Source organism: Alligator mississippiensis, chromosome 4 (assembly GCF_030867095.1).
Source record: "Alligator mississippiensis isolate rAllMis1 chromosome 4, rAllMis1, whole genome shotgun sequence".
Lineage (NCBI taxonomy): Eukaryota > Metazoa > Chordata > Crocodylia > Alligatoridae > Alligator > Alligator mississippiensis.
This window is the reverse complement of record NC_081827.1, coordinates 66739008-66763466: the sequence shown is the minus strand read 5'-3', so window position 1 is coordinate 66763466 and position 24459 is coordinate 66739008. Positions and strand designations below refer to the sequence as shown.

General features: G+C 43.9%; 1 protein-coding gene across 1 annotated transcript in view; it reads right to left on the bottom strand.

Annotated features, from left to right (window-relative positions):
- LEMD3 (LEM domain containing 3) overlaps window positions 1-24459 on the bottom strand; it is a 67397-nt gene that overhangs the window by 10923 nt on the left and 32015 nt on the right. The window contains exons 4-8 of the mRNA XM_019491299.2: window positions 7779-7846; window positions 4501-4580; window positions 4261-4406; window positions 1338-1439; window positions 3-105 (exon numbers count right to left, since the gene is read on the bottom strand). Coding sequence (XP_019346844.2) covers window positions 3-105; window positions 1338-1439; window positions 4261-4406; window positions 4501-4580; window positions 7779-7846 — 499 coding nt within the window. The remainder of the gene's footprint in view (window positions 1-2; window positions 106-1337; window positions 1440-4260; window positions 4407-4500; window positions 4581-7778; window positions 7847-24459) is intronic.

Below are 24459 nucleotides of genomic sequence, written 5' to 3'. Positions count from 1 at the left end.
ACCTGTCTTGAGGTGGTATTAAGGAATCGCGTACATGTGGAATAGGCATATATGGTTGTAAGTCTTTATTTTCCTGACATGCTTCATCGTGACTTCTTAGAACATCTGAGAAAGTTGGAATAAGCAGTTAGCTGTGGTTAAAAGGAAGAGTGAATCTGCAGGCTGGCTGGCTTCACAAAAAGGCAAATAAGGAACAGTTCTGACTACAAACGGAGCTGTCTCAAGTCCCTCTGCTTATTTTGGTAGTTTTCCCAATTGTTTTTGCCTTTTTTGTTTTTTGGTTTTTTTTTAAGTCTGTCATACCAACCACATGGAAAACAGATCAGGAAAACTGACTACCCAGGGGAAACAGCAAAATTGGACTACACATCAAAAGTGCTGTCAAATGCACAAAATAAACCCGATGTTCAGTTTCAAGTTTGTGGTTTTAATCATCTTGAGTGTTAATTTTAACACTAAGCAGAAATGTTTAGGCACACTTAAAATGTGGACAAACAATGAATTCCCTCCCCAATAAGATTAAATTTTAAAAACAAAAAGAGGGGGGGGAGACACGACAGAGAGAGCAAGAGGAGATATGGGCATCTTCTCAATTTCAAATGATCACTGCAGTCATAAAGCCAAGTCATAAATTAAGACTTAAAAGTTCAAAAAATTATTGCTACAGAACATCTCACATACACATAGACACACTGGATCACTATTGTATTATTGAATGCATTAATAATATGTAATGTCCCTTAAAGTAAAACAACAATAAAATTAATCTGTGGGTACATGTAGACATCCCATTTTAGTAATAGGTTAAAGTAATCCCAAACTTCACCAGTTGGTTAAAAGGCTTCACCTCTTATGCAACTACTGAAAACGAAATTTAGCAAGAAGATAGTTAAGTTTTAAAAGAGGACATTTTGACCAGATAAAACTTAATTAAAAGGACTAATTGGGAATGAAGTGCATTGTGTCACTACTGTTTAATCCATTGAGTACCCTACTAATTTCCTTTTTTGTTTTTTCCTTCTTTTTTAATTTTTTTTAAAAAGAGTAGGTTGTTAAACTAACATACATTTGGCCACGCAATACACCTACAACATACATTACTAGTGAATTAACTTTTCACTCCAAAAAGCTTGCTTAGATTTAAAGCACACCAGAAGTGGTTCAGCCCCTTTGGGGATATGTATATATTATATGTACATATTCCCAAGGAAGAAAAGTTGTCACACTTAAGAGCAAACCACTCACCTGAATGTAACAGACAGGTTTAAAGGTCAGGGTATTTTGAAAGCTTTTATACAGATACCTTAAATGCATAATTAAAAAAAAAAGGTTCATACCTATAATCTTTACCACCATATCATACATCTGCCTGGTCTCCTCTTCCTCTTTTGCCCAGCGATATTTCATGTAGTGCAAGACTCCCCAAACCATCCCCACACCTGCATTAAAAGATGTAATTTTTAAATCACCTACTCTAAGATTACTTGGTTATTATAAATATAAAATCTGAGCCACACACTCTTGTGAAATTGTTTACCTAGGTGGCTTACTACAATTCATATCAAGCTTTATTAATATCATCAGACTATGTAATAAACATTAAACATCAGCATTTTGCCAACAAAGCACAGAAGGTTTGAACAGAGACTAGGTTATTTATTAGCTTTACTAGACACATACCTATTATCATTAAAAGACCTTTCTTTAGTCTTGTATCATATATTGTCAGGATGACTTAAATAATTTTACTGATTATGTTATAGAATTCAAAATGTATATAAAAAGTTTGCCTGAATTGAAAGTGAAGGGGTACCAGCTCAACTGAGAGACTGTGGAACTCTAAGCAGCACAAAGTTTACAGGTTTATGACTACTATACTGCTTAGCTTTCAGCAAGTATTTGGGAGGAGTTGGAATGCTTTTAAATGCTAAAGTTAAGAACTGATTAATTTGGGTTGCTTCTACTTGGTTATAGAGTGCCCTATCTTGTTAAAAAATATTACATGTAACCCTACATTTAAAAAAAAAATCATTCATCTTGACCAAGCTGTCTACTTCCTTAAACATGACAAATATCTCTGCTTAAATTTCAGAGATTCTGGTTGTGCTGAATTGTTCAACTTGAAATTTAAACTCAGTTCCCTCCCCACACAGGCCTTTTCCAAGCAAAAAGCTAAATTCATTACTTTTTGAGAATCCCAGAGAGAAGAGGGTCAAGAGAAGGGCCACTCGTATGGTTAAGGGCTTGCAGGCCAAGCCCTAAGAGAAGAGACTAGGGCACCTGGACCTCTTCAGCCTCCGCAAGAGAAGGTTGAGAGGTGACCTTGTGGCTGCCTGTAAGTTCATCATGGGGGCACAGAAGGGAATTGGTGAGGTTTTACTCACCAAGGCGCCCCTGTGGGTTACAAGAAATAATGGCCACAAGCTAGCAGAGAGCAGATTTAGACTAGACATTAGGAAGAACTTCTTCACAGTTCGAGTGGCCAAGGTCTGGAACGGGCTCCCAAGGGAGGTGGTGCTCTCCCCTACCCTGGGGGTCTTCAAGAGGAGGTTAGATAGGCATCTAGCTGGGGTCACCTAAACCCAGCACTCTTTCCTGCCTATGCAGGGGGTCAGACTCGATGATCTACTGAGGTCCCTTCCGACCCTAACATCTATGAATCTATGAATCCCATTTAACGTTTCTGTACTGGAATGGGCAAGTGAGAAATTATATGCTCCCTATGCTCAAAGCAGCAATTGTGAAGTCTCTGTCCATCTTCAGAAGCTGATAATCCAATTTATATCAATCTTTCAGGAATGGTCAAAGCAACAGAGGGAAATGCAATTGTTGCTCTATTTGCTCGCCCCCTTCAGCTCCCACACGGGAAAGGCACTTCATTTATTATGTCTTTAAAATTAAGAAACAGTTTGACACTACTACTACCTGGCTCTTCCATAGTAGCTAACAACTTTAGATCTCAAAGCACTTTGCACAAGAGGTCCATATCACTGTCCATATTTGACATATTTAGACACCGAGGCAAAGTTCCTAAAGAGAATGAACGCAATTTGTTAAGTGTACCCCGGAGGGCGCACAAGCGGCCAGACAGAGAGCAGTAGTGTGGCAAGTGGCTCAGCAGCGACAGCACAGCATCTGTGCAGCCCTGCTCTCACCCTGCTCCTGTGAGGCAGCAGTGTGGGATGGCAGTGCTTTGTCCCCGCCTGCCCCCTGGGACATTTCAAAGTACCCCCAGGGGTACGCATACCCCTGATAGACAACCCCTGTACTATGGCATATTACCTTGCTACAGAAAAGGTAACTAGCAGTTGGGACAGTTAACCTGGTGCCCCAACAATTTTTGAGGATTACTGAAGGACTTTTTCCTCCCTCCTGTTGCAGACGTGCAATTCAGTTAACAGTTATTGGGGGCAGCAATTTACAACACTGAATAGATGAACGACATCTAGTTTTACATCTCCAGCACTTCTAAGAGCGCTTCTGTAGCAGAGTAAACACAGAGTGCACTTGAGATCTATTTGCAGTAGACTCTGTGTTTAAATTAAAAAAAGATCTTTTCCCTTACCTGAGGTTGCAACTATGGACAAGACTATTCCCCCCATCCTCTGTCTGGCAGATAAGTATCATTATTTCTTTTAAGATATATAACTAAACAAAAGATTCCCATGCTCTTTTCCCTCAACACTACACTACCACAATATGCTAGGTTATTTGGAAATCAGATAGTAGTACAGAGTGTTCTCAGGACAGTTATGAAATAGGATATCACAGAGAGCACATTTTTTAAGGGCTTTCAACATGATTATTCTGCAAATTATCTGTAATTGTTACTGTTCTTTGTCTAGAAAAAGTCTTAAGTCCTCTGAAACTGATGACATAATTGTTTTAAATTGTTATTTTTAAGTACTTATCCCCATGAAAGTTCAAACAAATTAGTAACCAAAAAGTAAGGGAAAATAAAATTTTGGGCTTTTTACATTTGTTTACACAGTTGAATTAATATTACATATACACACACACACACACACACACACACACACACACACACACACACACACACACACACCAACCCTTCTTAAAACTCAATCAGTTTATTATTTCCTGTAAATCACAACAGCTAATTTGTCTACCTCACAAAATGATACTCAATGTTTAACAGGATTAAAATATAAACATTCTGCGAACTGCTATTCTCCTTTCTCTACACACCTACAAACGTGCACATTATTTAAATACAATCTATTTACATTTGTAACTTACCCAAAAGCAATATTGATAATCTGTGAGTTACATTAATAAATGCACGGCGAAAACGACACTTAAAAGACATCTGTGGACTAGTAGATTCCAAGTACTTCACATCTGTTATATTAGTTAACTCCTCGTTTGGGTCATCGCCAATGCACCTATTTAAAAGCATTGAAGAACAGTTTTACAATCCAAAACATTTCTTGTAAGAAAAAAAAAAAAATCAAAAAGCTATGAATTATAGTCACTTACTTTATGCCAACATCTTCCCCATTATTCAAAATCCAATGCAATGCTGTATTAAGCACATCTTCATAGTCTGGACCTAAACTCTAGTCAGAAACAAAACACAAAAAATGAACAATTTAATCATCAGAATAGCTTAATGATATGTTAGCGACACTGTATAAAGCAGGGGCAGGCAATTATTTCGAGCAGAGGGCCACTTACTGAGTTTTGGCAAGTCATCGAGGGCCATATGACAGGCAACCAGGGGCACATAAATATTACCGTAAAAGCCGCGCTATCTGGCATCTTACAAGCCGGCATGCTCTACTAACCGGCATGCCGGCTTGTAAGATAAAGTGAAACCGGAAGTGCCCACCGCAGCACTTCCGGTTTCTGCGAGCCGCCATGGCCAGGAGCAAAGCAGCCTGTGCTGCCGAGCCCCCATGGCCTAGGGGCATAACAGGCTGCGTGGGGCTGTGTGGGGCCTGCTCCCTGTGCCACAGAGCCTGCAGGACAGACAGCAATACAACAGGAGGGACAGCGATGCAGCAGGAGGGGCAGAGGGACACCCCAGACGTGGCGGGAGAAGCGGCAGCCAGGGCCGCTCAATTAACCAGCATATTTTGTTATCTGGCATCCCCCATTCCCAGGGGATGCCGGATAACAGAGCTTTTACTGTACTTTTCTAAATTTCTTTAGGGGCCCCCGCAGCCGGATAAAATGGCCTGGTGGGCCACATCCGGCCCGCAGGCCGCATTTTGCCCACCCCTGATATATAGTATATTAGTAGCCAATAACGGTTTTACTGTCACAAAACTTTAAAATCAAATACAATTTGACACACATGGGTTAGGTACAAACGTTACACTTATTACGTGATAAGTGCCCAGAAAGCATTCCACAGCCATAACTGAACCAACATTCACAGCACAGAGTGCTTTAAAAAATGGTAGGTCCTACTTTAAGTTAACTTTGGATGGATGTGGTATCAGACTAAAAGCGCCTTAACGAACATCTGTACCAGATCCCATTGCAAATTAAGGTAGGACACATTCCACTTGCATGCCAGGGGCCCCTAGCTGGGCAGCCTGCTAGCCTTGGTCAGTGCTCATCCGCTCCAGGTAAGCACTGGCTCAGACCCACACCCTGACCTGTCACAGAAAGGAGACAGAAAAGGCTCCATCTCCTCGCTGTGCAGCTGGGCGCAGTGGGGGAACAGAGCCCCTTCACCACATGACCCAGCTCCCTCCCCTCCAGTTTTCTGGCTAGGGTCATGGAAAAGGGGCTGGACTGGGTCCACACAGCAGGGGGGCTGTCTCCATCCCCCTCCTGCCTGCCCCAGTCTCCTGACAGCCACAGCTTAGGAGCTGTGCAAGGCTTTTCACTGTGCTTGGAAGTGGGGGCAGGAAGGGGAAGAGAGCAGAACCCACCTGCCAGATCCAAGCCAGTGAGCTGGGGAGGCTGGAGTGCATAGCAGGGGGACTCCATTCTCCTGCCTGCCCACCCCTAGTTCCTAGCACAGTGAAAAGCCACACGCGGCTCCAAGCTGCAGCCATCAAGAAGCCGGGGAGGAGGAGGGAAACAGAGCCCCCTTGCTTTGTGGGCCCGATCTGCCCCTCCCCCCTAAGACACACGCCAGCAAGGTGGGAGGAGGGCTGCCCAGCATGGGCATTCCCCTGCCCACCCCCCCAGGCACCAGCACTGACAGCAGCCAGCTGGCAGGGAGGCAGGGCTGGGGAGAGGTGCTGCAATAGTCAATCTGGGGTGGCTAGCTGCTGGGCATTCTCCAGCAGCCTCTGGAAGGCATGCAAGAGCTGCCACAGCCTGCTGGTCTCCACCAGTGCAGGCAGGCTCCGAGCCCTCCCCTCTCCCCGTAAACAGCAAACATCTGTTCTTTTTACTTTAGACCTAATCTAGAGGCTTGAGTAAAAGTGCAATATTTAGAGCACTTCTGCCGTGGGCTTTCTGAACATGTGTACTTGGCTAAAATCACTCCAAGATCACACAGACTATAAGCAAGGCTAGTGAGAAACATGCCACTTCCTAGCACATGAATATTTTTTACATTAACATTAAGAAAGCCACTAGGGGGAGATAATCTTTCTTTAAAATTAAAACCCAAACTAGAAGTAAACCTACATATAAACTTTGTCACAAGATAAGTTGTGATGCTTGCATTTTCCAAAGACAAGACTGATTTATATTGCTAGTATATTACATATTTAAAATGCAATTGAATTCACATACATTTCACTATTATACCAGTGCTTCTACTACAACAGCACACATAAGCAAAGAAGCAAGTACCTGCGCTACATGTTAGTGACAGTGACTGACTATCTCTTTTGCCCAGGTTCCAGCAGCTGATCTCCAAAGTTCACTCCTTCATACCCCCCTTTGCAGAGACTAAAAAAAGCTAATGGTGACCACTGTTTAAAGCAGCATTTCTCAACCATGGGTCAGGACCCAAAAGTGGGTTGCACAAATATATGAAAGGGTTGTGGACATACTTTAAAAATGGATTCTACTTTAAAGGAGAAAAATGTGGGAAAGCATGACTTTTCCCTGGCACACTGGCAAAGTTCTAGCTTGCAAGGGGCTGCTTGGAGCCCCCAAGCCCCAAACACCCCTTGCCCCACAATGGTGGGGGTAGGGTCTGTCTGAGGGCAGCTGGTCAGGAGTGGGGGGCACTGGGTCGGGACTGGTCATTGATGTTTACAAATGGGTCCTGGTACAAAAAGAAAAAAGGTTGAATCACTGGTTTAGAGGACCACTTTCCAGAACCTGAAGCAAGAAACTGGCTGCTAAGAATACAGGAAATTTAGGTCATCATCCCTCATGTAAAAGGGAACTTGACTCTTCTCCTTCCTAACATCAAGCAGTTAAAAACACAATGAAGTCCAAACAGTCAGTTCTATCAGCTTCAACTTGGATAACTTGTCCTTTCACAGGTTTATAATTCATGAGATTAATGCTGTGCCTTACCTCTAGGTTGTTTCGACACTTCATGCATAGATGGAATGCTAAAAGTAATTTAAGCATTTGACAAGCATCTTTCCTTTTTAAATTTGCATTCATGGCCTGGCTTAACTACAAAAGTGTTTTACCATCTTACTCTCAAGGCCCAAAGCAGAAAAAAGTATATGTAGTTCACATAAACAGTGTTAAATTTTGAATAAAATTAAGATGATCACAGTCAAACTTTAATTCTGCTGCTATGCTACACAGCAGCAAACACTAATGTTAGCTTATGCAAACCTTAAAAAGTTAAGACGAATGGAAAATACTTTCTCACTGCTTACTTTTAAATATACAGCTGCATCCTGGACAGTAAGATTTCTCCGAACAGGGCTGCCACAGTCATGATCTCCTGGCAAAAAAAAAATGAAAAAAAAAAAAAGACTTACTTTTATTTATTAATTACTTTGAATTATTAAACAAGACACCCAAGTACAAGCTTTCCTTTTATTCTAAAATATACATTTGTGTCCAGTAATTAATGTCCTGCAAGCTGCTCTTCTATAGATGTATTTGGTATAACTTTTTAAGGTGAAAATATCTTGAACCAAAATAAATAGTGTACTATACATCTCACACACCCTATTATCATAATAAATCACAGATGTAGATCATTAAATTTATTGGAGAAGGTAAGGTGCTTAGATGTTAAACATTATGAAAAACCTCGATGCAATTGTACACTTTCTATTTTCCCTCCTTAACTCACTTTAATACAACTTTGCAAATAATAATTCACAACTTAAAAACCAATGCAAGTCAGTCCTGACAACCACAAGATATACACAACCATCTTCCTAGCAAGCCTCAGTTACAGTTACATGAACAGCAACTTTTAAACTAACTTTTAACTGTTGGCATTTCAGAACAAAAAACATTCTCATTTTTAAGCTTTAATATAAATACTATATTTCTTCCCTTTGGGATTTCCAAAGAGTTCAGATATCATAGGATGAACAATACTATACCTCTACACAATATTAAGTCTCTCAATATCCAAAAGAACTAAAATTTAGTGATATACTTGCTCGTGTGGAATCTGGCCAAAGAGAAGAAAAATAAAAGAATCTGTGGTCCTGCGACACTGAACTGATATGTGTGGAGATCCCTTAGGTAGTTTTTTTCTGCTATTACAATTCTACTGTCTCAAGGCAGACTGGAGAGACTGAATAAGAACATTCACTCTGATTCAAGACAAAAAAAAAAATCCATACTACCTTCCTAAATCCATGACAAAAAGGATTATCCCCAAAGCTGTAAGGAGGCTAGGAATACAGTTTGTGCACACTGAACATTTAAAACTAAAATTAAAACCAAAACCATTACAAAACAAGTAGCAACAACTTTATGCTATTGCCATCTGAATGAACAAAGAATAGCTAATTTTGGAAGACGATGGATTAGCAGATGGTAAATATAACCAATGTTCTTGGCTATGTTTTCCTATGGGGGTGGGGAAGAGAGCTTTTTTGGCAGGCATACCGCAAGTTAGTTATCCCTGCACCCTTCCTGAGGCTGCCCATGCCACTTGTAGCACATGCTGCAGGTTGACCATCCCTCCTTCCTAAAGAACTGATCACTGTTGAAAATGCTATTGTAATGGGATGTGAATGTTTAAGGAATCCTGAATTTGTTAGAGAGCATGATCCAAGAGTCTTACAGTTCCAAGTAATTAATTTCTCTCATATTCTCTTGGGTAGGCATTTCCCTTGAATAACTAGTCTAAGAGTTTGTACTCTAAGAAACTCACACCTATAACCCATAAATCAAGGACAAAATCTGCAAGGTGTCAAGCAGCAGGGTAAAAGAGGGGTTAGAGCAGTGGCTTTCAACATTTTTACACTCAAGGCACCCCTCAGAAAATGCCAGCTCTGAATTTTCACTTATTTTTTGACCACGGAAAAATTACACAGCAATTTTTTTGTTACCAAGAACTCAGAAAGACCACAGCGGATCGGAATGTTCTTTTAAGACTATGAATCCTTATTTGAAATCATTGGGTTTATCTTGCAAATCATGTTTACACACCTAACAGTGTTAATATTACATGGCATCCTGTAGCACCCCTGAAAGGATTTCAAGGCACATCAGCATACCGTGGGACCCTAGTTGAGAATCCCTGGGTTAGAATCTCAAAGAGCTAGTGAGTAGGAGGCCTGCCTGGTTTGGTAAACGTAGATTCAATTTGGTTGCCATTTTACAGGGTACCTTGCGGCCCACAGCTGCTGAACCTAGCAGCTGTTAATGGGTGAATGAGAAGACAAGGCTTGCCTAAGCAGAAAAGCTAAGTCACCCAGAACCCAAGTGACACAGGAACCAGTGACACCAGGACCAGCAAGCAAGGGATTTGAGTGGGAGTCTGCTGGGAAAGTCTTCCCAGCCACTTTCTTATACTTTCTTCATTGTAAACTTACTGAGAGGAAGCAGATGAAGAAGGAATAAGGATTTTTCTTTAAAGTAGCAGCAGCAGAGGAAGAAGGGGCTAGAAAGAAAATGAATAAGTTGGCTGGAAGATCTCGCAATGTCAAAGCTATTGTTAAGCTCTTCCTCTGACTTCACTTGTGTAGGCTCTGTCCAGAGGGGCGACTGACCACCCAGGTCCTAGTTTGGTTTTTGCAGGGACTGCCCCCATTCATGTGGGCTCTAAAGGTATTGTCACAGGTGATCTTGAGCAAAAAGCGACTGCATAGCTCTAGGGGCAAAAGTGAGGGGGACCGCGGCCCAAATAATATACTCAATCTTTCTGGTCAAGGCTAAGAGCCTGGGTAGGAAATGGACGCATCTTAGAGATCAACATGCAGAAATCAACATGGCGCAGGGTTACCAAATGGAGTCCCTCAGGGCTCGGTACTTGGGCCAGTACTCTAACATTTTCATCAACGATCTGGATTCAGGAGTCAGATGTGAACTGGCCAAGTTCACAGACGATACCAAATTATGGGGGAGGGCGGTCACACCGCAGGATAGGCTGGGGATACAGGCTGACTTAGACATACTGTCAAGGTGGGCTGACCAAAACCTGATGGCCATCAACGCAAAAAATTACAAGGTGCTACACCTCAGTAAGAAGAACCCCCAGCATACTTACAGGCTATGCTTGCTAGCACCACACCCGAAAGGGACCTGTGGGTCTTGATAGATCACAAGATGAATATGAGCCACCAACGTGATGCTATGGCTGGCAATGCTAACCAAACTCTGTCATGCATCTACCGATGTATCTCAAGCAAAACCAGGGATGTCATCCTCCCGCTTTACTCAGCCCTGGTGGGACCGCAGCTGGAGTACTGAGTTCAGTATTGGGCCCAGTAAGGATGTGGAGAAGCTTGAGAGAGTCCAGAGTACAGCTGCTTGTATGATCCAAGGCTTGGAGGGAAGGCTGTACAAGGAGAGGCTGAGGGACTTGGGGCTCTTCAGTCTGGAGAAGAGAAGGCTCAGGGGAGACTTGGTGGCAGCCTACAACTACATAAGAGGGGTACATCAGGACCTGAGAGAACACCTGTTCACCAGAGCTCCACAAGGTCTAACAGTCAAACTCCAGGAAGGCCAATTTAAACTAGACATAAGAAAAAAGTTCTTTATGGTGTGTGCGAGTCTAGGGTCTGGAACAAATTCCCCCCAGAGGTGGTGAAGGCACCTACCCCGGACTCCTTAAAAAAAAAACAAAAAAAACAGGTGGATTGATGTCTTGCTGGGGTCACTTGATCCCAGCTGACTTCCCGTCTATGGTGGGGGTGCTGGACCCAATGATCTCATGAAGTTCCTTCCAGCCCCTAATGTCTATGAAAGCTATGAAAATGTAGCTGTGTAGATGTTTTTCCAGCAAATTTTTGGTTTCTTTCAACCATGAGGTGGTGTTCCAAGAAGGACTACTGGCAAGAGATGGGATTCACCTGACAAAGACAGCCAAGAGGGTCTTCACATGCTCGTTGTGTGAAAGGCTTTAAGCTAGGTTCACCAGATAATAGAGACAAAAGCCCTGAGGTAGTAAAGAGCCAGGTGACCTAGATAAAAACCCTAATAAAGGGAAGCAGTAGCAGAAGCCTTAACAATGTTCTTAGGGTGTTATAAGGAAAATTTGTTAGTTACTGGAAATATTTATGTCAATTCAAGAACCACAGGAAATAAGCAAGAAGAATTGTAGTTCCTGTTATAATCACAGAATTATGATCTAATTGGAATAACATACACGTGGTTCACACAACTGGAATACTGTCATGGATGGGTACAACTTGTTCAGGAAAAATAAGCGGGAGGGGGAATGGAAGTGTTGCCCTTTAATAAAGGAAGAAAGACAGCACTCACTGCATGCATCTTCTGAGGTTCAGTACAAAGCAGGAGGTAGGCCTGTTGAAAGCCTCTGGGTAAAGGTTAGAGGGGAGAATGTCAGGGATGGGCAGCATTTGCTATAGGTTACCAAAACAAGAGGAAGAGGTGCATAAGGTCTTGTTTAAAACTACTAATAGAAGTTTGCAAGATACCAGACATAATTCTCATAAGGAACCTCAGTTTCCCTCCCAGCAGATGTCATGGTAAGAAGGTAATGTACAGGAAGTCCATCAAATGTTATAGTGCGCTGGAATCACCTTTTTGGTACAGGTGTTAGAGAGGCCAATTCATAGATTCATAGATGTTAGGGTCGGAAGAGACCTCAATAGATCATCGAGTCCGACCCCCTGCATAGCCAGGAAAGAGTGCTGGGTTCAGATGACCCCAGCTAGATGCTTATCTAACCTCCTCTTGAAGACCCCCAGGGTAGGGGAGCACCACCTCCCTTGGGAGCCCATTCTAGACTCTGGCCACTCTAACTGTGAAGAAGTTCTTCCTAATGTCTAGCCTAAATCTGCTCTCTGCTAGCTTGTGGCCATTATTTCTTGTAACCCCTGGGGGCACCTTGGTGAATAAAACCTCACCAATTCCCTTCTGTGCCCCCGTGATGAACTTATAGGCAGCCACAAGGTCACCTCTCAACTTTCTCTTGCAGAGGCTGAAGAGGTCCAGGTGCCCCAGTCTCTCCTCATAGGGCTTGGTCTGCAAGCCCTTAACCATGAGTGGCCCTTCTCTGGACCCTCTCCAGATTATCCACATCCCTCTTGAAGTGTGGCGCCCAAAACTGCACGCAGTATTCCAACTGCAGTCTGACCAGCGCCTGATAGAGGGGAAGTATCACCTCCTTGGATCTATTCGTCATGCATCTGCTAATGCACAATAAAGTGCCAATGGCTTTTCTGATGGCTTCGTCACACTGCCGACTCTCATTCATCCTGGAGTCCACTAGGACACCAAGATCCCTTTCCGCTTCCGTGCCACCCAGCAGGGCATTTCCTAGGCAGTAAGTATGCTGGACATTTTTCCTCCCTAGGTGCAGCACTTTGCATTTCTCCTTGTTGAACTGCATTCTGTTGTTTTCCGCCCATATGTCCAACCTGTCCAGGTCTGCTTGTAGTTGTTCCCTGCCCTCCGGCGTGTCCACTTCTCCCCACAGTTTTGTGTCATCCGCAAACTTGGACAAAGTACACTTCACTCCCTCGTCCAAGTCACTGATGAAGATATTGAAGAGCATCAGTCCAAGGACCGAGCCCTGCGAGACCCCACTGCCCACACCCTTCCAGTTCGATACTGACCCATCCACTACGACTCTCTGGGTGCGACCCTCTAGCCAACTAGGGAAGGAAGCTCTTCCTGATCACTAACAAAGAGAAATTAGTTGACAATAGAAAGCTGGGAGGTAAACTGGGGTGACAGTGACAATGAGACAGCTCAAGATGGAAGGAAGGGAAGGGAAGCAAGCAAGAAACCAAAAAGCAGACTTTAGCAAACTCAGGAAAACTGGTGGACAGGGTCTCCTGGAAGATAAGTTGGAAGAGAACAGGAGTCCCAGGGAGCTGGCTGCACTTTAAGGAAACTGTATTGAAAGCACAGAAGCAAGTTATCTCAATGCAACGAAAAAATGGGCAATGCAACAGATGACCAGTGATCTGTTCAAGTTAAAATTAAAAAAATAACTCCTACAAAATGTGGAAACTTGGTAATATTACTAGGAAAGAGCATAAGAGTATTGCATGGGCACACAGGGAGAAAAAAAAATCAGAACAGTCAAGGCACGATTTAAGATACAGCTAGTAAGGGATGTAAATGGCAATAAAACAGAAGTCAGAAGTAAGAAAAAGACCAAAGAAAGTTTAGGCACCTTAGTGAATGCACAAGGCAGTGATCTAGTTATGGACGTTGCAAAGAAGGCTGGAGTATTTAACGCCTTTTTACTTCAGTCATCATGAGCCAAGTCAGCTATCAGATGGCAAGTGCAGTTGGCACCTAAGATGGGGAAGGCGGCAAACAGCCACAGTAGCAGAAAAATAGGCTAGGGATTACTTAAAGAAGCTAGATGTCTTCAACTGCAGGACCAGATGAGATGCACCCTAGAGTACTGAAGGAATTGACTCCGGTAATTTCAAAAGCATTGGCTATCATCTTTGAGAGGGCAAAGTTGGGTGAGGTCCCAGATGACTGAAAAAGGGCAAATGTCCATTTTTAAGGAGGATCCTGGGAACTGCAGGCCCATCAGTCTAACCTTGACACCTGGAAAGATCATGGAGCAAGGAATCTATTTCAAGGCACCAAGAGGAGAACAAGGGGATGAGGAACAGCCAGTGTGGAGTCACCAAGAGCTAGTAATGCCTGATTTCCTTCAAAAATAAGATCTGTGTATGAGGGAGAGGAGTAGATTTGATACACCATCATTTTAGCAAGACTTCACATCATCTCCCATGACATTCTCATTAACAAGGGGCATAAAACGAATGAGAGTAGATCTGACATCAGCTCCAGAAAGACGCAAAGGCTCGTGGCAGAACACTAACTTCCGTGGATATTCTGTGGCTGACCTCAAAGTAACTGTTTTTTGGCAGCAAACCTTTGAAAACTGATTTGAACTGGAAACTGAAACAAAAAAATTTCCAAACTAGACTGTGATAAGTAAGGTTTAAACAGGGACTGTGGATTCTAATCCCATTATCTGGATTAGATTTCATAACCCCTTTATTCCTATGGGTTCTTTACCTGCTTGCCTCTCCCAGATCTCTCCCTACCTCCTAGGTTTTGTATTCAAATCACTCTTCCCATCCCATACACTGATCTGTGCAAATTCTTTCACAGCATCTGATAAAGTGAGCTCTAGGTCACAAGCACTTATGCTAATTATATATACACACCAGGGGTTCCCAAGCTGTGGCATGCATACCCCTGAGGGTATGCAAGACATCTCTGGGCGGTATGCAGGAGAAATTGTGTAATGGTGGATTTAATTTTCTTTGAAATAATAATTGGCATTTAAGGGGTTAAAATATAAAACATGCTGGTAGGGGTTCGTGGGCAGCTGGTAACTCTGGCAGGGGGTACCCAATATAAAAATGTTTGGGAACCTCTGATAGATATATAATTTCTGATTTTATTAATAATATAATGTTAGTCAGACTACTGATCAGTCTTCGCACTTTAGTCAGTGCAAATCTACCTTGCCTTCTACTCTCATTAACAAACCAAGAAAATACAAACTAGATTCTAAAGCAGATACATAACTAGTTGGATCATTCTGCTGAATAAGCAGCCATCAGTAACTCAAACTGATGGGAGGAAGTATCAAGGGTGGAGGAATACTCCAGGGGTCTAGTATTGTTTAACATATAAATTAATTATTTGGAGGATGGGACTGAGTGCATGCTTAGCAAATGTGCAGATGATGCAAAGTTAGGTGCAAACACTCTGGAGGCTAGGATCCAGAATGACCTTGATAGGCTAGAGAAATATTCTTCAATCAATCAAACAAAACTCAGCAAGTGTAAAGTCCTGCACTCAGGACAGAATAACTGCATGCACAAATAAATTCAGGAATGACTTGCTAAGCTGTGGTACTGCAGAAAAGGATGCAAGAGTTACAGTAGACCATAAACTGAATATGAGCCAGCAGTTTGCTGCTTTCTTTCACCAAACAAAATCCAACAGCATATTATAATAGCACCAGGCTCACCCTCAGCTCTCCCACACTGCACTGCAGGAAGCAGAAGCCAGAGGAGCAGAAACAGTCCAGTTGCTGTTACAGTTGAAGTGAAAAGGGAAGCAGCACCCAGGGCCTGTAACTTAACCCTTTGTGGACCACAAAAAGCTTATGAGCCACCAGTTGCACAGCCCTGAAACAAACCATCTCCTGCGGCAGAAGGGGACAGGAATTAGGGTCATCATATTTCCAGGATCAAAAAAAAAAAAAAGGGGGGGGGGGGCGGCGACAGGCAATGATATGCCCATGCCGTGCCTCTGCCCCTCATTCCTAATCCACTACACTCCCAGCCCTGCCAGTGCCCCTCACTCCTAACCCACAGCCCCCTGCCCCCAACAGCCAATCATCTTCTGCACTGCTCCCAACCCCAAGCAACCAAGCTGCTAGTCCATGGGAAAGCAGAAGCAAAGCAAAAATATGGACATTCACTTGAATTTTTTAAACCGGCCTGGACACAAGGACAGGGGGCCAAAAAAGAAAACATGTTCAGGAAAACCCAGATGTATGGTAACACTAGCAGGATTAGGAGCAATGGCCTCAAGATGCAGCAGAGTACATTTAGACTGAAGATTAGGAGGAACCTTCTCACTATGCGGGTGGTCAACAAGCTACCTAGAGAAGCTGTGGAATTTCTATCCCTGGACATTTTCAAGAGCAGGTTAGACAGAAAATTGGCTGGGATAAACCTGCCTTGAGCAGGGGGCTGGACAAGGTGACCTCACATGAGATTCCTTCCAGGCCTACTTTCCTATGATCATGATGGATAAGTGACCATAGGCCAGGCAACCAAATTAAATCTAGAATTATGGCTCAAGATAAGGGGAACAGGGTCAAAATGCAGATGTGACAGAGCTGCAAGAAAGTTCAATACACTGAAAAACGAGAAAAAAAGCTTAACAATGAAAAATGATACTTCTTGAAAACAAGTATCTGGAGCCATCAATTAACATTATTACAAAATACTGATGCACCAAGGCAAGTCTCTTCAGAGGCTAGGAGTCCCTCTGAAAAATGCTGAATAGAAGTGGCTTGACAGTTTTCAACTTGAAGTTTGAGTGCCGAGGGTTAAGTTTATTCAGAAAAACAGAACCAAGATTAAAGACTTTACTGACTCTCTTTCTGGTATTATATTAGCTCAATAATCCAATTTTCAAAAGCTCAGAAAGACAGATCTCTTTCATGGGTGTACTTGGTATGAAGTTTATTTCCTACCTATGAGGACTTTTTACCATCTTGTACCATCTACACTTTTCCCAGAGCCTAACGAAGGGACTTTGATCCCGAAAGCTTGCAGAAAAAGACAATTTTCTTGCCGTTTTCCAGTTGGTCTAATAAAAGGTATCATTTTGGAACCAAGAGTTCTAGTTTTTTGTAGATCTCTTTCATGGCCTTTCAATATTTCTATGTTGTAATAAGAAATACAGTTTCTGAAATGTGTGGGTAAAAGACTTAATTTGTCACAAAAAGACCCTTTATCACATCAAGTTTATCTGAAGTTGTGTGCTTACTGTTCTGGAAGGAAGAATGGGTTTATAGACAACATCTCATTCCAACTCAACTCTGCCAATGTTCTGTTTAATAATCATCATTTCTTCTGGGAAAGTCATGCATTTGAGACCTGGCCAAATTTCGGCATTAAGAGGGCAGTCTGTTCTTAAAGCAGACAATCCTACCATATAAGCACTGAGATTTATTTATTTAGCGTATGCAGTTTCAGCATATTGTTTTAGCCATCTTAAAGGGATATCATAGCACAGGGATAAAGTTAGTTTATTCCTTTGAAAATAATCTTCTTCCTTCTTGTGGTTACTTGGATGCAACAGTTAATTATTTTTCTTAGAAATCTACTTTTTACTATTTGAACACAAAATCTTTCCCATCTGATTGAACATTTGGGCAACAAACTGGATAAAGTGGAACCTAAAAATTTAAAGACACCTGTTGCAAGATTATCTATACTAAAAATGCTCCTTGCAAAGCATGTTGATGCCGTATGCTAGGATGACTGCAATTAGTAACTCAATTTTAAAGAAATTACTGCATCCTCTGCAAATAAGACAAACAACAGTAACCACGTTTAGACCAGGTAAAATTTTATCTTCAGTTCCTAATGAACCTCTGGCCAAAACATATAATCTACCTAATGAACCTCTGGTCTTCATCTAGGCAATGACTAATTAAAATTCAAGGCCTTATTGAAAGCAAAGAAGTTAAGGGGTATAAAACCAATAAAAGGGTAAAAGTTTTAAGTGTTCATCCTTCTTTCAGTTGTTCACCGAGCGGCTAGTATTCCCTGCTTCAGGGAACAGGAGCTAGTATATGTACTGTTGTGCATGTCTCATTTTCCTGAAGGTATCACTACATAATAAAAAATTATACATAAAGAGAGACTTATTTTTTTATTTACTTAATGTGTTTGTTTTATAGATTTCCTGACTGTGCAATGAGGTTCAATAAGGATGTTTTTCTTCTCTCTCTCTCTACCAATGCCTTGATGTTTTACTTAGAATTTATTTGCCTATGTAAAGAAATTTATCTTACATTCTAGCCAACAAGACCAAATACAAATACAAATCTTTAAGAAAAACCCAGATTTTGTGGCAAACTGATTTGTGTGTGTGAGTGTGATGCAATGACAGACAGAATACATCAGCTTCCCTGCTCAATGCACATGCTCCAATTTTGGGAATCTAATTTTTTAGGGAAAAGGTGTGCACACCGCATGCAAGAAAATACAGTATTTGTTTGGGTTCAGGAATAAAATGCTAAACACGCACTGAAATGTTGGGAGCCTGAGGCCGGCTGCTGCTTTTAAGACATACAGAACTGTCAGGCAGATACAATAAAGTAAAAGTTAACTGAAACTTGAATGACATAAATCTGCTTCCTAACTTCATTTTTTCCAGAAGTAGAATTACCCACCACAGTTGGCAGATATGAATAAACAGGAAAAGAAAGATGTATGAATGGAGGTGTGAGAGAAACCATCATTTCGACATCTGTTTCAGCATTTCATTTCGTCATTTTGAAGCACTGTCCCATTTTGTCAAAACTTTTTTGCTGTTTGGATGAGTTTTGATGTTTCACCCATAGGCTATAATGGGGAATAATGAAAATGCCTAAAACTGTAATTTCTTGCCCGATCTGGATTAAAATTGCAGGAATTGTAGCCCCTTCTGAGGGCATGAGCCTGCCAAGTTTCAAGGAGATAGGTGCAGGGGTTTCTGGGAAACAGCACCTCAAACTGTTCAAAGCAAAAGTCCTGACACTAGCTGGCAGCGGCAGCCTCCTCTCATCCGGCACAGATCTGGGGGCTCAAACCCCTGGGAGGAGTCCAGCACAGCCTGGCAGCCCTCCTGGGGGTACGTGCCCCCGGATCTGCGCCCCGTATGAGAGGAGGCTCAGGTTGCCTCTCCCACCAGGGACCGGCACTGGGCTCAGGCTGAGCCCAGCACTGGACAAAATTGCTGCTGCTACAGACTGAGCCTCTTCCCCTCCAGCGCAGATCTTGGGGTCGCACCCCCCAGGAGGAGTCCGGCCCAGCCCAGCAGTCAGGCAGGGGGCGCTATGTGTATATGACAGCTCACACATACACATGCCACCAGGCAGCCTGGAGAGCAGTTCTGGCAGGTAAGTGTGGTAGGAGTGGGATTGAGGCCCCCACAGGGAGGGAGGAAGTTGGGCAGGGCTGGGGCTGCTGCCCAGCTAGGACAGTGCACGGGGCTTGGTGCCCAGGGCTAAAATGTGCAGCCGCAGGGCCCCAGCAGGGAGCAGTACAGGGCTGTGGGAGGCTCCTCTGGAAGGGCTGGCTCCCTGCTGCTGCACGCACTCCCAGGAGGGCATGTGGAATATGTACCCCCCAGATCTGGGTGCAGGGCAGGTGTGGGCTGCCCGCTGTGGGCTCAGGTTCTCCACTCTGCTGCCTTCCCCCCCAGGGCCTCCACAACTCAGCAGGTAGGATGCGGCAGAGCAGGGCAGAGCAGGGCCAGGCAAGGAAGTTCCTTGCCACTGCAAGCCCTGCGCTGCCCTGGTGAAGCCCCCCCACCCACCCAGCAGCAGTGGGGCTGGCAGCACAGAGTTGTGCCCCTCACTGCTGCCAAGTGGGCAAGGGGCACAACTCTGTGCTGGGTGGTTCCAGGCTTGCAGCAGCAAGGAGCTGCCCCACCCCACTTAGCCCTGCAGTGCCAGGTCCCACCCACTGGGCCACGGAGGCCCTTGAGGGAATGCAGCAGGACGGGGAGCCCAAGCCTGCAGCAGGCAGTCTGCATCTGTGCCCTGCCCCTCCCCATGGGTTCCGCTCTAACCATGGTGCTCATGTGGAGGGCGGGGGGGAGCTGGGCTCCACACTGCTCTGCAGCCGCAGCAGGGATCAGGCACTGCTTTGTGGGGCAGGGAGCTATGGACCCTGGTCCCTGGCCTCATAGCCCTGGCAGCTGGAGGCCCCCTCCAGCAGGGCAGGGAGTAGAAAGTGAGAGCCCTCGACCTGTGTCCTGGTAAGCGGAGAGGGGAGAGAGAGCTCTGATTTTCTATGATAAAAAACCCAAAATCAAATACCAAAATTTATAGGTACTTAGAATTTATATTATAGTGATTGAGGCACTGGTAGGCTTCCAAATTGCTTTAATATTGTAAATACATCAAGAAAACATTGTGTTCAATTGATACCTATATATACAGTGACATCTCATTTTAATTGTAGATTTTGGGGGTTTTAATCAGAATTTACAATATTTTTATAGAATGTGATTTTTAAATAGAGAAAACGAGGGAGTGAAATGTACTCTGTCCAAGTTTGCAGATGACACAAAGCTATGGGGAGAAGTGGACACGCCGGAGGGCAGGGAACAGCTGCAAGCAGACCTGGATAGGTTGGACAAGTGGACAGAAAACAACAGAATGCAGTTCAACAAGGAGAAATGCAAAGTGCTGCACCTAGAGAGGAAAAATGTCCAGCACACCTACAGCCTAGGGAATGACCTGCTGGGTGGCACAGAAGTGGAAAGGGATCTTGGAGTCCTAGCGGACTCCAAGATGAACATGAGTCGGCAGTGTGACGAAGCCATCAGAAAAGCCAATGGCACTTTATCGTGTATCAGCAGATGCATGACGAATAGGTCCAAGGAGGTGATACTTCCCCTCTATCGGGCGCTGGTCAGACCGCAGTTGGAGTACTGCGTGCAATTCTGGGCACCGCACTTCAAGAGGTATGCGGATAACCTGGAGAGGGTCCAGAGAAGGGCCACTCGTATGGTTAAGGGCCTGCAGGGCAAGCCCTATGAGGAGAGACTGGGGCACCTGGACCTCTTCAGCCTCCGCAAGAGAAAGTTGAGAGGCGACCTTGTGGCTGCCTATAAGTTCATCATGGGGGCACAGAAGGGAATTGGTGAGGTTTTATTCACCAAGGTGCTCCCGGGGGTTACAAGAAATAATGGCCACAAGCTAGCAGAGAGCAGATTTAGACTAGACATTAGGAAGAACTTCTTCACAGTTCGAGTGGCCAAGGTCTGGAACGGGCTCCCAAGGGAGATGGTGCTCTCCCCTACCCTGGGGGTCTTCAAGAGGAGGTTGGATGTGCATCTAGCTGGGGTCATCTAGACCCAGCACTCTTTCCTGGCTATGGAGGGGGTCAGACTCGATGATCTATTGAGGTCCCTTCCGACCCTAACATCTATGAATCTATGAAAACCATGATCCCTGCTGAACATGTATTACACTTTCTTTATTATGCAGGGTAAGAGAATGATATAACCTGAGTAACAAATTCTGATAACCAGACCATCTTCATTTCATTCACTGCAGACATTCTACATATTCAGAAAAGGAAGAAAGGTCTGCTACAAGGGCAAGAGTATTCATTAAGGCACTGGGCTGAAACCCAATTTATCTTGTTTTTTTTCTGCATGTGCCAATGACTGTCCCATGTGAGACTTGTCCAAGATCATCTCTCTGTCTCACTTCTCTAATTCACATCTCTTCTGGCAAAAGTGTTTTAGTAAAGGTTGTGAGAATTTCTAATTCTGAATGTGACATACACAGATAGGTCTTTCATATTCTGTCCTGTCTCTTGTAATGGTCTACAATGACTGAGGCCTGGGCCCCAGGAAAAAAAACAAACATATGAAAAAATAACAAATAAAAAATACAGATTAAATTCCCCCCACCCCCTCAAAGCTCCCTTTCTCCTAAACCACATTTAGCACAGTGGCACTCTACTTTCTCACCCCATGCACCTGGATCTGCTGGCACCATCTGGCAGACAGGGCTATATAATCTGACCAGTGGGCTCCACACAGGTCTGGAAATTTGACAGTAGGAGTGAAGCAATTAACAGTCCCATCACTCCCCTGCCATCAGATTTCTGGATCCTTCAATCCAAATGACAATGCTCCAGAGCATATCTGATTTTCCACATGCCCTGAAATAGCAAAAAAACCCTATACAAAACACAACTTAAAATCATGCAATAAAGACACTTTATTGTAATGCGCTCATACCACACACCACAGCGCAAATTATACAGACAGCCTTACATTTGCCATTTGCTGATTTCTCAGACTTTTACTTCACAACTTTTAACATTACTCTAAACAAAAACAGCATTGTTTTTGAGAGAGAAAAGCTAGGTTTTTATCAACAATCTGAATTAATAGCATAATTAAGTTATTTCACTAACACAACCTACTTCACTTGTATCCATACATCAGGGCTAGGGACAGAAATGACCATAGTTTTTGTGTAAATGATCAGAAACTGGCTCGAATCTGTAACACAGCAGATGTTCAGTATACATAAAACACTTTCAAAATGGCTGAAAACAGGTATAAAATAAACCTGAATGGATATAGTATCAGACTTAACTGACTGACATGAAACTGGTTTATTGACTCAATTTGCATCTGTACCAGATCCCCTCCAGATTCAAATTAACTCAATCCCCTACCATCACAGGATGCTTTGCATCTCCCTCACAACCCTGCCACCCCCTCCCCCCCCAGTGGACAGGCTAGCCTTGGCCCAAGCTGTCTGCTCCAACTGAGGATGCTTTAGCACCCCCCCCCCCCCCCAACTCTCCCCTGGCTTCTGGCTTAGGCCACTTCAGGCATGGGGTTGCATTTCTGGAATCAAAAGTATATATCTGCTCCCTTGCTTATCAGTTCAATCTACACAGCTTAGACTAACCTGCAAAGATTGCATTGATTCAGCCTCAGGCTTTTTGACTGTCTGTACTTACCCCAGATAATCACAATTCATTACAGTTTACATTATCACCAATATACAAGTAAGTAAGTGGTTTATGCACTTAAACATTGGGTAAATGCACTACAGGACCCGCTATTTACTTTGCAACTATTCTATTCCTGTCAACCACAGGGAAAGAGTGAAGGCTAACAGCCATTTGACAGGTGCTTAGCACAAGTCCTGAAATTGACAGGAGCTAGTCAGTTTCAGGGCTGCTGTATGTATAAGGCTTGCCATAGCAGTCCTGAAAAAAAACAGTAAAAGTCTTGAAAAAATTACAGAAACTGGCCAGTTTCAGGACTAGAGTAATACCATTAAGTTCAGAGAGGTAGATACCACGGCTGTGTGAAATTTTACCAAGAGTATTGTTTCAAAGCCGTTTAGACACGTTTTGAGCTTGAAACAGCAAAACGAAACAAAAAGCATCAGAACAGCTTTGAAAGGAAGTGAGGGCACTCTAAATGTGAAAGTTTTGAAACGTTTGGAATTTCAAAGCAGCCTAGTGGTGGGAGGCAAGGTCTGTGCTCTGAGCAACTCTGCAGCCCTATGTAGCTCTGCTTGGTGGGCAGCACAGCCCCGGCTCTCTCCACCTCCCAATGCCAGGCTGCGCTCCATGAGCTGGCGGAGCCGACTGGAGCGCAGCCCCGGCTCTGCCCACCTCCCACCGCTGAGCTGCTCTCCAAGCAGCTCCGTAACCCCATGGAGCTCAACCCAGCAGCGGAAGACAGAGTGCAGCCCTGGCTCTCCCCACCTCCTACCACCGGGCTGCGCTCCATGGGGCTGACAGAGCTGATCGGAACACAGCCCTGGCTCTGCCCACCTCCCAACGCTGGGCTACGCTGCGCTGCGCTCCGATCAGCTCCGCCAGCCCCACAGAATACAGCCCGGCAGCAGGAGGTGGAGCACAGCCCCAGGTTTACCCGCCTCCCGCCACACTCCGTGGGGCTGCCAGAGGCTGGTATTTCACACAGCCCTAGTAGATACCCTTTCCTAGTCCTAAGGCTCAGAACTTAATGGAGTACACTGTAACTAACATTTGTTCCTTTATAATTTATCAACAAATATATTTTGTGCTTGCATTAATACACATTCCGATTGCAACTGCCTAGCTAGCTAGCTAATGAATGCTATGAAGTTTATTTTTGGATATATTCAATAAACGTTAACAATGCATTATCTCTAAGCATCATTATGAAATTGTTTTCTTCCTATATTTAAGGCATTTCTTTTTTACAATGAAGTGTCAGATAGTTAGCTTTTAAAATGCAAGTGTCTCCTCTTCCTTATGCGATGATATATTTAATCTAAATGCAACCTGCCTCTTTATTTACCATATTTACTCAAATCTAGGACATGTCTATTTTCCCATTCAACATGAGGAAAAAAGCCCTTCATTTCAGATGCAAGTACTAGACAAGGAGCAGGTGGCTGCTGCAGCTCTAGATCCAACTCTGGCTCCAGTTCCAGCTGCATACTGAACCCGGCTCAAAGCCACTGCCATCACCCCCCCCCCCCCAACCTCAACCTCCCCTCCCCTCCCCTGCTGCTTAACCTCAGTTGTGGCTTTGGCAGGGGCATGGAGCCCCTGCCTGGCCTGGCAGCAGCAGTGGCAGCAGCCCCGGCCCCAACCCCACCATAACCACTGCAAGAGCAGGGCCAGAGCTGTGACTGAG